Below are 16096 nucleotides of genomic sequence, written 5' to 3'. Positions count from 1 at the left end.
CCCCCCATCCTCCCTCATGAAAATTATTAAGACATTTCAAAACATGATATCAATTATTAAGCCACAAACAAGGTTAATGCCTTAACCGTGGCGGTTTTTCCGCCGCGTTGCGGGCGTTCTAAAGGGTGGACGGGGCTCCATCGGCCGTTGGCAGCACTGGGGAGGTAGTGCTCCCGTCGGCCAACGGCCCACGGGAGCACAGAAGGGGTTAAAACACAGAGAAGCGACTAACACCCGAGGGCAGAAACAGAAAACAATGGTGAACCAACACCAAAAATACACGTGTACCACAAAATGGACCACATAGAGGGTACACACAGTGAGACGCAGGGCGACTTACACACCACAACATGAGATGCGCACGATAACTTACACAAAACTGCAACATGTGATGCGCTGGGCAACTTACACACATACCAACAGACAAGAAGTTGCAGCGCAAGGCGGCTCACCGACACATCAGACCAAAAGTGAAGACCAAACGTGCAGCGCAAGACGACTTACAGACCTAGATAAAGACACAAAACTCTTTCATACAAATACAATGTACCCTTGTACATAAATTGGGAATGACACCTACAGGTATAAGGGAGCTAATCCATATACCTCCACCATGTAGGGGTCACTAACAGGGACTAAAACCCAAACCTAAGGAATAAACTGTGATGTCCACCCACAAGGAGACTAGGACGTCCCAACCATTAAACAGCGTAAAACTGTGACATCACAAAATATGAAACTTTTGATATTACTAATACCATCCCACATACCGTAGAACACTAGAGACCCGTGCCCCATGCCAGTGAGCGATCTCTCACCGAGTTGTACTCTGGACAGACTAATAATGTTTTTAACACTCAATAGTTGCAACTTGTACTATTAAGATTGTTGGAATTAAGGTAGCCTGGCCTAGGGTAAGACTAACATTTAGAGGCACAGTGTAAAGGTTGCAGACCACCCAAAAGTAACTTCACGCAATAGCACTCAAAAAGAAAAACACTACACCAAAAATGTGGAAAAATAAGTACTGCTTTATAAAAATAATATACTTCTCTCTTCAGTTTCAATATGTACAGTTTAGGCACTTCAGTTTGTCATGGAAACATTAACTCCACTTCTAAGTTCTCAATCACTTTAACAAGCAGCATTTGCAGTACATCACATATATAGTTAAATCTCTTTAACCAAAACTGGCAGGTAATTCTTATACCTCAATAGCTCAGTGGTGCATTTACTGTACTTTGCTTCCTCTAATGCATCTCTCATTACAGCATTACTTTAACCATTGGCAAGATCAGCCCTTATTTTAGCTCAGGTAAACAGTGTCATTCACATGAATAACTTTACAGTTCTCCTCCTTATCTTATCAAAGATGATATTGGTAAATACCACTTAATTCAGCTTCCCATACAACCTTGTCAGGGATTCCTCCTGGACGCTGTACTCAAGAGGCCAGAATCTCAATTTATAGCACCAGTTAATTGTGTGGAAGTCACTCCCCCACGTGTCTACCTCCTTACTTGATACTCGAAGCTGGGTTCGTCCTACTTCAGGCTCACAAGGGGAACAGCAAACGAAGGGGGTCGGGGAATTGCAGCTGGAGAAGCCCTCAGAGCTCAGAAGGCTCCACAATGCTCACTTCCCCGCTCGGGCCGACTCCTCAGTGGGGCTCTCGAGCGGAGAACAACCGGGGCAAATTACACGAGGCTCCACCAGCCCCTCTCGGGCCTCTAACCACTCCCTCCCTGCTCGGGCCAGCTCCTCAGTGTGGCGCTCGAGCAGGAGGGAAAGAGCAGATCACTCGGCGCTCCCTGGAGACCGGTGGCGCCTCTCCTCAGCGCCGGTCTTCAAGAACACTTCTTCCGCGGGCATGCGCTGTAGCGCTCGGCTGGCGCCGCCTCTCTCTCTGCGCTCGCTCGTAGAGCAGACACTTCACTCCTGGGCCTGCCTACTCCTCTGCCCCTCCTTCCGGGGAATACAATCCACTTCCAGGCATGCGCGAAGGCGCCGACCAGAAGCGTCTCACCGGGCTTTCCCCTGACAACCGGTTGTCACTCGGCCATACAACAGGAGCGCGGAAGGCGCCCCCGGGGTCCCGCTCACGAGAGGAAGCCTCGCAAGGTTCCTCAGCCTCAGTGGATCCCGGGGGGGGGGCTAGTCTAATGCGCGAACGGTGCCCCAGGGGTCCCGGACCCGGCCGAGGCGGTGCTGTCCCAGTCACAATCCGGCGCCGATCTCTCCTGGCCACAGCTCCACAGCAGGTGAGAAGTAACTCTCGATGGGGGTAATTGAGTGAAGGGACAGTCACTAAAACCAGGGCAGGATGATTTTAAGGGCTGAATAAAAAGGTGGGGGCCACCAGAATTAACCCTCCACAGTTCTAGGGAATCACAGCAGAATTCCTTCCACTGGGCAGAGGACTGTGCTCCGCAGCACCACAGTCTCCTTCTCCTGTTCACACCCCACTATGTTGAAGCTAGGGGTCAGTCAGGCGCCCAGGGTCTCCAGGAACTTCCCACAGCGGGGCCAAGACAAGTAACCAACAGGGGATTAGTGGGTTGGACTTATAAGGTAGCTTCCCAGTCCAGGAGGTCAATCCTAAATCCAACCTCTTCCCACCCTCAGCTACAGCCTGTCCTCCAGCTGACTCTCACAGGTAGACAAAATGGCTGCCCCGCATTCCGCCTTATATAGGCTGCCCTTCAGTGGTCCAGAATGGACCAGAAGGTTCTGGAATGCCCTATGCTGGTCTATGGCCAGGTTCTGTTGGTGACAGTTGGGGCAGTTGGTGGCCACCATCTTAGGTGGCGCCAACTTTCCTGTCAGAACAGGCCTCTGGGCCTGTGGTAAAAAACTATGAGGGGGAGAGGGAACACCTATCCCCCTGGCCAACACCTATAAAAAGCCAGTAGACACAAAAATTAATAAGGGTATGAGGGGCAAAAAGGGGACAAAATAAATAAAAATTAGGAGGGACTTCGCCAAAAAGCCAGACAGGTCTAACACGCGTCCCCCCCAGCTGAAAGTGGGGAGAACTACCCAACCCCTTGGGAGTCCTCATCACTAAGGCGGAAATACCTGGAGAGACCGTCTGCATTGGCGTGGTCCACTCCAGGCCGATGTTCCACCCGGAAGTCCATTCCCTGTAGGGAGATGGACCACCTCAACAACTTGGGATTTTCCCCCTTCATTTGCATCAGCCAACGAAGGGGTCGGTGGTCGGTCTGAACCAGGAAGTGCGAGCCAAAGAGGTATGGCCGCAGCTTCTTCAGAGCCCACACCACCGCAAAAGCTTCCCTCTCAATGGCACTCCACTTCTGTTCCCGGGGAAGCAGCCTCCTGGATAAGAAGACTACAGGTTGATCCAGGCCCTCTTCGTTGAGTTGCGATAGGACTGCCCCAATGCCATGCTCTGATGCATCCGTTTGGACAATGAACTCCTTGGAGAAGTCTGGGGCCCTCAGGACCGGTGCCGCACACATTGCCTGTTTCAACTTTTCAAAGGCTTGCTGACAAGCCTTGGTCCAAACTACCCGTCGAGGTTGTTTCTTGGAGGTGAGCTCTGTGAGGGGCGCAACAATAGTGCCATACCCCTTCACAAAGCGACGGTAGTAACCTGTGAGGCCCAGGAAAGCTCGGACCTCAGTCTGTGTCTTGGGGGGTTCCCAGGCCATGATTGCCTCAATCTTCGCCTGCAGGGGCTGCACAGTCCCCCTACCCACCAAGTGTCCAAGGTACACAACCGACCCCTGCCCAATCTGGCATTTGCTGGCTTTGATGGTCAATCCAGCTTGTCTCAGGGCCTGGAGAACGGCCTGCAAATGCTGCAGATGGTCCTCCCAGCTGCTACTGAAGACAGCAATGTCATCCAAGTAGGCAGCAGAGAAACTCTCCAATCCAGAGAGGACCTGGTTCACCAGCCGCTGAAATGTGGCAGGGGCGTTCTTGAGCCCAAAGGGCATCACACAGAACTGGTAGTGTCCCTCAGGCGTGGAGAAGGCTGACCTTTCCCTTGCTCCATCTGTCAAGGAGATCTGCCAGTACCCTGAAGTGAGGTCAAAGGTACTTAGATATTGGGCAGCTCCTAGCCGGTCAATCAATTCATCCGCCCTAGGGATCGGATGAGCATCAGTCCTTGTCACTGAATTCAGTCCTCGGTAATCCACACAGAACCTCAGTTCAGGTGTGGTGCCTGGTGGTGCGGCTTTTGGCACGAGCACCACCGGACTGGACCAAGGGCTGTTGGAAGGTTCAATTACTCCCAGCTCTAGCATCTTGGCAACTTCTCCATGTATGCTAGCCTTCACCTTGTCAGACAGCCGGTAGGTCTTGGACTTCACTGGTGGGCTGTCTCCTGTGTCCACATCATGGGTACACAGGTGGGTCCTTCCCGGGACAAGGGAGAACAACGAAGAGTACTGCTCCAGTATCTGGCGGCAGTCCTCCCGTTGCTCAGGAGTGAGAGTAGGAGAGAGATTCACTCCCTCCACTGACCCATCCTTCTCTTGGGATGAAAAGAGATCTGGGAGAGGTTCACTTTCCGCTTCCTCTCCCCCGTCAGTCACCATCATCAGCATGACTTCGGGCCTCTCATGGTGGGGCTTGAGTCTGTTGGCGTGTAGCACCCGTAGGGGCTGTCGAGGGGTCTTAAGGTCCACCAGGTATGTGGCCTTACCCTTCTTTTCCAACACCTCAAAGGGGCCTGTCCAGCGATCCTGGAGGGCACTAAGCTCTCCAGGTTCCATCACCCACACTTTCTGTCCAGGCTCCAGTTCCACCGGGTGAGCGTTGTGGTCGTACCACTCCTTCATGACTGCCTGGCTGGCCTCCAAGTTGTCAGAAGCTTGCTTCCACAACTTCGCCATTTGGCTCCTGAAGGCCAGCATGTAGCTCACCACATCCTGGGGGGGTTTCCTGGGAGATTTCTCCCAACCATCCTTCACCAGGCTGAGAGGACCGCGTACAGGGTGCCCATACAGAAGCTCAAAGGGGCTGAAGCCCACTCCCTTCTGGGGCACTTCCCTGTAGGAAAAAAGTAAACAGGGTAGGAGGACATCCCATTTCCTCCGCAGGCTCTCGGGCAGACTTCTGATCATGCCCTTCAAGGTCTTATTGAACCTCTCAACCAGTCCATTTGACTGGGGGTGATAAGGAGTGGTGAACCGGTAGGTCACTCCACACTCCTTCCACATTGCCCGCATGTAAGCTGACAGGAAGTTGGTCCCCCTGTCGGACACAACTTCCTTGGGAAATCCCACTCGGGTAAAGATTCCCATTAGGGCTCTTGCCACTACAGGTGCAGTGACTGTCCTCAGAGGTATTGCCTCTGGGTACCTTGTGGCATGATCCACCAGTACCAGGATAAACCTGTGACCAGCTGCTGTTGGTGGATCCAAAGGCCCTACAATGTCGATGCCCACCCTCTCAAAGGGCGTGCTAACGACTGGAAGTGGTTCCAGGGGAGCCTTTAGCTTCACCCCTGTTTTCCCACTGGCCTGGCAGGTTACACATGTCCTACAGTATGTGTTGGACGCCACTTTCATTCGAGGCCAGTAAAAGTGGAGAACAAGCCGTGCAAAGGTCTTGTCCTGGCCTAAGTGTCCTGCCAGGGGTATGGCATGAGCCAGTTCCAAAAGGAAGGCTCGGTACTGTTGCGGGACTACCAAGGCCCTCGATGAACCAGGCGAGGGTACCTTGGGTTCACTGTAGAGGAGTCCATCCTCCCAGTAAATATGGTAATGTCCCGTAACATCACCTGCTGCTTGGGCTTCAGCCTGTCGCCTCAGTCCCTCAAGGGTGGGGCACTCCCTCTGCCCCTTACAGAATTCCTCTCTGGTAGGACCTCCCTCCACATGCCACTCCGCAGGGATGGGCAAATCCTCCAGAGAGTCTACTTCCCCCTCCACGGACTCCTGGTCCACCACCGCAGGTGGCCGATCTGTCTCATGGGGTGTGGAAGCCGGAGCAGGCTTTCTCTGTCTCCGGGTCTGTCCCTTCTTAGCAGCGGGTTGGGCCATTGTTCCAGGCTCCAACCCAGGCGAACTCCCTCTCCGGGCAGTCGCAGACCGTGTGCTGACACAGGCCCAGTCAGGTGTACCCAGCATCGCAGAATGCGTCCGGTATTCCACCTCTCTCCAAGTATTGTGTTCCATGTCATTACCCAACAGACAATCGACTGGCACGGCAGGGCTTACGGCAACTCGAAGTGAACCTGCAACCCCCTCCCACTCAAAGGGAACCTCAGCCACTGGATAGTGGCCCATTCTGCCGTCAGCCATCGCGGCGGGGTGGAGTACATTAGGAACAACCTGCTCTGGGGACACCAGCTGACTTCTCACCATAGTCATGCTGGCTCCTGTATCCCTCAGAGCCTCCCCTCTCTGGCCATTGATGGTAACCCATTGCCCATACTTTGTAGTATTTGGGGGCACCTGGATCTTTGGCACCATCTCCCGTTCTCCCAGGGACACTAAGGTGACACCCGCCCACTCACCCCCCTTATCTAAGGGCAACTCCTCCCCGAGCGCTACACTAGCTACTCCCGGTGACTTTCCTCCGGTGGGAGGGGGTGGTCTCTTTGGGCATCTGACATCTCCCTTATAATGTCCAACGCCACCGCATTCAAAACAGTGGAGAACCCTGGGCTGCTGGCTCTGGCCAGGATGAGGGTTCCGGGGCGGGTTTGCCCTAGGGGTGAAACCTGCTCCCTTCCCTTGGAAGTTATTTTGGGGACCTTTAGAGAACTCTTTCTTTTTCTCCCCCCCCTCTTTCTTCTGGGGGGCGCCCTGTCCGGCTTTTTGAGATTCCCCTCCAGTCCCCTTGGTGGACACCCGGGTACTTGTCCAGATGTCCGCCTCCTCTGCAAGCTTCCGGGGATTGGTCAGCTTGCTGTCTACCAGGTGTTGGCGCAGCTCGGGAAAACATTTCTCGAGGAGGTGTTCTCTCAAAAACAGATCATACAGCCCCTCATAATCTTTTACCTCACTGCCCTTGACCCAACCCTCTAAAGCCTTTCTGGCGTAATCAAGGAAGTCCACCCAGTTCTGAGTTCCCATCTTGTGGCTCCCCCTAAACTTCTGTCGGTACCTTTCTGGGGTGAGCCCGAACTTCCTCAATAACGCCAGCTTCATGGTGGGGTAGTTTGTCTGTTCCTCTGGCTCCAGGGCCAACAAGGTGTCCCGACCAGCAGGAGGCATGTACTTGTACAAACTACCCCCCCAGTGCTTCTCCTGCACACCATGAACTTTCAAAGAAACCTCATAAGCGGCCAGCCACTTAGCAACATCATCCCCCTGACTGAAGCTCGCTATCAGGTCCTTTGGGATATAGGGTTTGGCCTCCCTGGCTGACTCTTTCGGTTCGCTGCCACCATTCCTAACAGGAGAGGACCCCCGTTGTAGACTTTGGAGCTCCAGTTCCTTTAGCCTAAACTCATGGACCATCCTCTTCTCCTCTTTCTCCAATTCCATCTTAGCCAACTCCCACTTTAGCTGTCTTTTCTCCCTCCTATCGGTGAGCTCAGCTTCTGTTAGGCTTCTCCCAGAAATGCTACTGCCCTTTCTGGAATAGGACACTGGTCCGGTGAGCAAGTTTTCCCCCTCATGGTGGAATAACTCCTCCACCCCCCCTTCTGTGCCCCGGTCAACCTCTTCATCCTCCTCCTTTGTCTCTTGGTGTGCCTCCACCCAGGCCCTAAGGCTAGTCTGGAGCTCCCCCTTCCTTGCACCATGTTTGAAGAAGACCCCCATCTGCTGGCAGAACATTCTCAATTGGGGCACGGAATAGACTTCCAGGTTTTCGACCGCAAACTCAGTTGTGAGTCTGGCAAACCTGGATACACACCAGAGATTTCAGTGGGGTGAGGGTAACCTAAAACCAACTCCACCCACCACCAGGAATAAATTTAGAAAAAACAAAAAGACTAATTGGGAGGGCCGCAAGGAGAAAACTCCTGGTGTAGGTTGGGTGTATTACGCCAAATTACTAGTAAGTAGCTGCAACCAAGTCCGCAATCCCACCGCTAGGCACCAAATGTTGGAATTAAGGTAGCCTGGCCTAGGGTAAGACTAACATTTAGAGGCACAGTGTAAAGGTTGCAGACCACCCAAAAGTAACTTCACGCAATAGCACTCAAAAAGAAAAACACTACACCAAAAATGTGGAAAAATAAGTACTGCTTTATAAAAATAATATAGTTCTCTCTTCAGTTTCAATATGTACAGTTTAGGCACTTCAGTTTGTCATGGAAACATTAACTCCACTTCTAAGTTCTCAATCACTTTAACAACCAGCATTTGCAGTACATCACATATATAGTTAAATCTCTTTAACCAAAACTGGCAGGTAATTCTTATACCTCAATAGCTCAGTGGTGCATTTACTGTACTTTGCTTCCTCTAATGCATCTCTCATTACAGCATTACTTTAACCATTGGCAAGATCAGCCCTTATTTTAGCTCAGGTAAACAGTGTCATTCACATGAATAACTTTACAGTTCTCCTCCTTATCTTATCAAAGATGATATTGGTAAATACCACTTAATTCAGCTTCCCATACAACCTTGTCAGGGATTCCTCCTGGACGCTGTACTCAAGAGGCCAGAATCTCAATTTATAGCACCAGTTAATTGTGTGGAAGTCACTCCCCCACGTGTCTACCTCCTTACTTGATACTCGAAGCTGGGTTCGTCCTACTTCAGGCTCACAAGGGGAACAGCAAACGAAGGGGGTCGGGGAATTGCAGCTGGAGAAGCCCTCAGAGCTCAGAAGGCTCCACAATGCTCACTTCCCCGCTCGGGCCGACTCCTCAGTGGGGCTCTCGAGCGGAGAACAACCGGGGCAAATTACACGAGGCTCCACCAGCCCCTCTCGGGCCTCTAACCACTCCCTCCCTGCTCGGGCCAGCTCCTCAGTGTGGCGCTCGAGCAGGAGGGAAAGAGCAGATCACTCGGCGCTCCCTGGAGACCGGTGGCGCCTCTCCTCAGCGCCGGTCTTCAAGAACACTTCTTCCGCGGGCATGCGCTGTAGCGCTCGGCTGGCGCCGCCTCTCTCTCTCTGCGCTCGCTCGTAGAGCAGACACTTCACTCCTGGGCCTGCCTACTCCTCTGCCCCTCCTTCCGGGGAATACAATCCACTTCCAGGCATGCGCGAAGGCGCCGACCAGAAGCGTCTCACCGGGCTTTCCCCTGACAACCGGTTGTCACTCGGCCATACAACAGGAGCGCGGAAGGCGCCCCCGGGGTCCCGCTCACGAGAGGAAGCCTCGCAAGGTTCCTCAGCCTCAGTGGATCCCGGGGGGGGGGGCTAGTCTAATGCGCGAACGGTGCCCCAGGGGTCCCGGACCCGGCCGAGGCGGTGCTGTCCCAGTCACAATCCGGCGCCGATCTCTCCTGGCCACAGCTCCACAGCAGGTGAGAAGTAACTCTCGATGGGGGTAATTGAGTGAAGGGACAGTCACTAAAACCAGGGCAGGATGATTTTAAGGGCTGAATAAAAAGGTGGGGGCCACCAGAATTAACCCTCCACAGTTCTAGGGAATCACAGCAGAATTCCTTCCACTGGGCAGAGGACTGTGCTCCGCAGCACCACAGTCTCCTTCTCCTGTTCACACCCCACTATGTTGAAGCTAGGGGTCAGTCAGGCGCCCAGGGTCTCCAGGAACTTCCCACAGCGGGGCCAAGACAAGTAACCAACAGGGGATTAGTGGGTTGGACTTATAAGGTAGCTTCCCAGTCCAGGAGGTCAATCCTAAATCCAACCTCTTCCCACCCTCAGCTACAGCCTGTCCTCCAGCTGACTCTCACAGGTAGACAAAATGGCTGCCCCGCATTCCGCCTTATATAGGCTGCCCTTCAGTGGTCCAGAATGGACCAGAAGGTTCTGGAATGCCCTATGCTGGTCTATGGCCAGGTTCTGTTGGTGACAGTTGGGGCAGTTGGTGGCCACCATCTTAGGTGGCGCCAACTTTCCTGTCAGAACAGGCCTCTGGGCCTGTGGTAAAAAACTATGAGGGGGAGAGGGAACACCTATCCCCCTGGCCAACACCTATAAAAAGCCAGTAGACACAAAAATTAATAAGGGTATGAGGGGCAAAAAGGGGACAAAATAAATAAAAATTAGGAGGGACTTCGCCAAAAAGCCAGACAGGTCTAACAAAGATGACATATCCTAGTTCCACACGTGACCAATAGGCACAAACATGAAAATTGCCCTCAAGCCTCACGTAAAGGTGAAATGATCCAAGCTTCTTGGATCTGTGCCAGACTGTTCACTGAGAACACGGACACTGTGCTAACAAGTATAGAAAGTAACCATGCTATTTTGACTCACTTTGATAATTGGACTGACACCACTATTACAAAAGATGTAAAATTATCATGAATACAATTTCAATCCGTCTAGTGTAAATCAATAGCTGTTGGCCCCCCCTTACGATGCGCATCTTTAAACAAAGTGTAATCACGTTTCCACTCCAGAAATGACATATGCCATTGAAACGTCTCTTCTGCTTTGTGTGCTTACCGGCAAAGAAAATGTTCAGTGAGTCTGTCAGTCCTCCTCACGTGAGCTCCAGCACTTATACACCCACATAGACAAGAAGAAAACTATTTCAGAGCACATCAGAACTGAACAAAAATTGCGGCACGTAGCAGACGTACCGCTGGCTGGCTCCAGGCACGTCTGTGCATACAGCTCCATGAGGCAGCAGATACAGAGAACATGGTGGAACATTACGAAGATCCCAGAGCAGCTGCGCATGACACCATAAGGACGGTAAGATGCGAAGCTCCATTTTGAAATTTAAAACGCCGCAAAACAGTTACACAAGCTTTTGTGTCTGAAAGGCATATTATTAGATGAAAAAAAAATCCAAAGGAAACATAGATTTGACCTTGATAGTTCCTTCATGCCGAAACCAAGTGATATTGACCTTTTAATGGCAGAGTTTTAAAACAACACGTAGAATTTTGCCAGACCTGTGATTTCACTGTGTAAGTACACGCTGTGACTGTCAAATGTCCAAAGGATGGAAATAGCCACATTTACTTCACTGCAACCACTGCTCCTAAGTGGCCTCTGGGACATGCTCAGTTTGGCATTAATTCCAAAATGCGACAAATGAAAGTCAGACACAATAATTCCCTTTCTGTGCATCCACTGAAGGAATTTTAAGAGACATCCTGATCCAGGGCAGTAGCAAAGGTTGAAGGAGACTTGTCAGCAGGCTAGACACACGTAATTGTTAATCCTCCACAGCATCATATCCATGTAGTACACTTCACTGAGACTGTTTTACAAACATTTAGAACCACACCATCCCTCTGTGGTACCTGTGAAATACCTTCACTGAGTTAGTCCATAACTCACATCTGTGTAGCCACAATCCCTTTCAGCCATAGAAACATCATTGCGGCACATACAAAAGGATGTGGTAGGGTGAAACTTAGTCCAGACATACCCTAACATAACAGATTATACCTGAGGTCAAATCCATGGAGCAAGTTCAGGCTGGACACACACGGTGGTTGGGGCCGTCCGATGACATGGACACTGGTGGGGCTGGCTTGCCTGTTGCTCCAAACAAGACACTCTTTACTTTGTTACATTTGATTTATTCTGTCTTGTTACTCAAGTCCCTTGTAGACTCTTGGTTTCTGTAATTCCTTTTAATTTCTCTTGGTTTCTGTACCATCTTTAGGTACGCTTGAGTCAAGGGCAGCTCATCGCCAAATAAATGTTGTACCCTGCACATAGAGACACTGGAAACCATGTTGTATATTTCATATCTTCTTTATTGGTTCCAGTTCAGGGTAGTATCAATCTCTGTACAGCCAGCTCTAGCCAGGTACTTGCCATGTACCAGCCCTACCAGGAGCAGCCTGCCTAGCTGCTCAGCCCATCTCCAACTGTCACCACGCACCCACACAGGCACCCAGGCATTCCATTCATCAAAGTCACACCAACATTCCGTTACCATCTCTCACTCTGGCTGAGCAGCTAGGAGGACCTAGGCTGATTACATATAAATGTAATACTTAGGATATAACAGTGTGGGATGAAACTGCATGGTGTCACCCAGCGGTACTGGAGACCTATTGCTGGAGAAAAGGTTTCACGACCAGTCTGATGCCTGAAAGGATAATTCATAAGGTGAAGATTCTGCAGGAAGATGTATCTGTCTGACCTATTCTCTTCACATGTCAGTAGCACAGTTAAAATACATATGTTACAGATTCTAGCTGAAAGGAGGCATGTATGGGAGCACCTGGAACTGGCACATAGAAGTGCCATTTGGTAACATATGTAAAGTTGCACACTGAGTCCTACTTACTGAGCTGCTTGTTTAACCATTGAAGTCCCTGGACAAGACATAGTCAATCGTCTATTGTCGACACCCCATGAAGTTGAAGTATATGCTCGAAGTGGAAATTGGAACGGACCAGGGTCAGCGGACTCGATAATTCTCTCGCCTCGGTGCCCACTCTGACCAGCGATCACACTCGGCAACTCTGGGCATTAGCTTGCCTCATCTTCACTAACGGCCCCACCAGACCGCCGGGGATGCCTGGTCTCACCCTGGAGATACCCATTAAGGGACCATCTCTCAGGGAAGCCAGGAAGGGTTTCGCAGCGGTCGAAGCGCCTTGGGACCCTCCGGGTAAGTAGTGCGCTATATAAATGCCTATACATACATACATACATACATACAATCTTTCCACAGGCCCCACATGCCTATTTACTTCACTCAGGATAATCTGGTCTACTCCCACATCACCCATCATAGAATTCTTTGTGACCTGAATGTAGTAGTAGTAGCTTTAAAGTTTTGTTTCAGCACTGGGATGCTTTAGTAAAGCAGGTTGATGTGACAGACTAAGGACCTGATTCAGAGTTTTTCGGAATGCATGTGCTATTTTTTGCACACGATAAAGAACAATATCCTGGGGTACATTATTTATCGGGAGCGATAAATAGCATCTACTAAGATTTTTAGGGGAATAACATGTGGGTGTTGGTGCTTGACGCATCAAAATATACATGGTGCAGAACATACCATACACTTTTCTCCTGCTAAATTCCGGTAGGTTTGACCTGCCGAAATTTAATGAAAGTGATAAATACCACTCAACTCAGAATTCAAATCGCTGCGCAAAAAGGTTTTTACACAGGAGATATAAAATTCGGATCAATTCGTAATAAGAGCCTAAATTGGCAGTCCAATGAAAAAAGGCTTGTGTAAAGCACTACATTTCTTTTAGCAGGAAACTGGAGGGCGAACAAAAACAAAGTGCAAACATCCGGACACAACACTAGATGGCAGGCAATGCACAGCATATGATCTACAGCTCACATGCCTCAAACTAATAATTATTCTGAAAGCCTGGCCTTACTGTTACTCTCAAGGACTGTGGTCGGACACTCTTACCCAGGCTATACACTATTTTTCCCAGGTTCTATACAGCTGTGAGTCTGAATTTCAAGCAGGCGCTTTGGCTCACATCCACATAGTTTAGAATAATCTGCTTCTTCATCAGAGTATCTACTGGCTAAGACTTAAACCCCAGGCGATGGTGTCACTGGCAGATGTCCTTTGCAAATGACGGTCATCTTTGTAGTTGTAGGTGGAGCTGCTACAGTGGTACCGCTTGTTGGATATTATATGTGATGGAATGGAATAAGGCACAGTTTCTGGGGGTTTCTAATTCATGAATGGACATGATTGCTGACTCTCCCCAACTCTCTGGTGTTTTACTTGCCCTGCGCTTCCGTCCAGACCATGGTACAGCTCCCACAATCCTCCCCTGTCTCAACTTTTCAACCCCATCCTTTGTCTTTCAGCGCCATTACTCTTCCACTTCTGGTGGGTTCACTCCCTGGGTGCTGTGCTCTCTGTTGCCTTCACCTCTTTACATGCTATTGTATTTGCACAGCAGCTCGCCTGTCATTGGCGTCATCCACACCTTTGTTGTATTTAGGAATGAGATACTGCTCTATTTAGCAGATACAGTCCTTATGACTAGCCTCTTTGCACACCCAAGCATGCAGAGGACTCAGCAGTCGAAATGCTCAGCGCATCTGTGTGCCCATCTCTCTTTCATGACGTGATGTGCTTACTCTGGGCTGCCTGTCAGTGTACCTGGTGGTGTGGCCGGACAAAGGAGACGGAGACAGACAGCCGTGTACTTCTGGCCTCTACCTTGCAGAAACTCCACAGAGCAACGTGCATGCAGAGAATGACCCGAGCTGAACATTTTGGGCATTCCTCCCCTTATTTAAGGATGCAAATGAAAAACATGCATTGCATTTTAGATGAGTCACCTTCCCCATCCCTCATCTTCTCCCATGTCAGCTGATGGCAGGGAGCCTGATGACATCATGTGAAATTGACTGATGCAGCACCAGCCATGGGCCAGAAGTGCTGTTATGTACACAGGGGGGGAATGGGCTGTGCACAGCTTCTGCTGCCTGCCAGGCCCTCCCACAACGCACAGGCCCTTTAGTGAATCCTATAACTTCCGTGTTGTGAAAACTTACCACAAGCCTTGTGACAATAAGCCACGTTTTAAGTGTGCACTGTTCTCTTTTCGTTACTTCTTAATGTGTTTTACAATTACCCTTGTTTTCTTCTTGATTTAAATAACGCAATGGTATGAACCATTGTGTGATTGCGGAACTTCTGGAATGGTTTCATATCAGAAAGGAATATTTTAATTAAGTCATTGTAAAACGGAACCTACATTTTCAAAGCCTTCTCTCAGTACTGTGTTGGCACTTACCTGATATGTACGACGCTAGAAGCATAGTCACAGTGCACCAAGGGATGCTCAATGTAGAATTCATTGGTATATTTTGGTTTCTTCTTTATTTCCATAGATTAACTCTTGTTGCCCGATTTACTTCCACGCTCGGCGATCACTTGGTTTTGTTTCTGTGGGTTAAAAAAAAAGGCACAAGCATTGTTATGGTTTACAGAAATAATGTTGGCCTATCCACCTGGCGACAAATGTGAAGAAACTGACGCAATCGGGTAGGAACACAGCGATACTGCAGTTGAGCACAATCGGTAAATTCATTTTGTGAAGAGGCCGTCGAGTTTTCAGTAAAATTCTTTAGAAATGTTAACATATGTCAAAGAAGTCAAAGAGCACAAGCAACAAAAAAGATGGAAGGAATGCGTGAATTAATCCCAACCACTTGCCATACCTCAGGTCAACTTTCCAGATAATCCTTAACATAATAATAAAACAACTACTGGCAAAGTCAGTAGGTCTCGGCAATGCGGGGGCTATTGGCGTTGTCAATGTCTTGTAGCTATGTGGTATAGCAGCAGAGCTGCTGTTAAGCATGGATGAAAGCCGTGGAAAAAAGCGATATGACAGGGCCAGCGCTCGCCAGGTCAAAGCGCTTTTTTGTCTGCAGGAAGGGCGGGACAAGAAACACAACACACATTGAATACAATAGTCACTTCAAGACAGTGCATCCGCTGTTTAGTCTAGGTCTAAAAAATAATAATGATAAACTGTAGAACGCAACCCAGACTTTTTACATTTGAGCACAAACGCAATATGCATTTTTGTAAATTGGTTCTTATATCGTAAATGTAAACATTTTCTAGAAATATTTAAATTTTTCAAACAAGTCGAAGATAGCAAGAACGAAATACTATTACTTTTAGCTGTACTGTTAAACAGTTCCAATACTCTTCTGTTTGCTCTTAAAATATATCTTTCAATTGCGAATGTTCCTTATTAAAGCAATTTGTTTCACTTGTGATTCTGAAAATGTCTGAGGCATGTAAATTATTAATGTGTTTCAACAAAACTCCTGTATTTCTCAATATCCTCCTCTGGTCTGCTACAAAGGGATGTTTAATTAACTCCTTTTTTCACTGCAATGTACTTTTTAGGTCGAGCCTGGGCAGCGCCTGTGCTGCTCTGCAAGGCATGCTGTATTAGAGTATGCACTTTAAGCTCCACCCACTCTCCGCCCATATTTTTCGTTGGCTTGTGTCTTTGTCCTTTGTAAACGCTAGCTTCTGATTCAGTAATCGGCTTGTTAGTCCCTCCTTAGTATCGCCTTGTCTTCATTTGTAACC

The 16096-nt window shown here is 49.5% G+C and overlaps 1 protein-coding gene across 1 annotated transcript in view; it reads right to left on the bottom strand.

The window, feature by feature from the left end:
* Positions 1 to 16096, bottom strand: part of LOC147660700 (uncharacterized) — a 348598-nt gene that overhangs the window by 200427 nt on the left and 132075 nt on the right. Inside the window, exon 3 of the mRNA XM_086951528.1 lies at positions 14778 to 14929. Within this exon, the coding sequence (XP_086807654.1) occupies positions 14778 to 14841 (64 nt within the window). The 5' untranslated portion in view covers positions 14842 to 14929. The remainder of the gene's footprint in view (positions 1 to 14777; positions 14930 to 16096) is intronic.

Source organism: Lissotriton vulgaris, unplaced genomic scaffold (genome assembly GCF_964263255.1).
Source record: "Lissotriton vulgaris unplaced genomic scaffold, aLisVul1.2 SCAFFOLD_712, whole genome shotgun sequence".
NCBI lineage: Eukaryota > Metazoa > Chordata > Amphibia > Caudata > Salamandridae > Lissotriton > Lissotriton vulgaris.
This window is presented reverse-complemented; position numbering and strand designations above follow the sequence as displayed.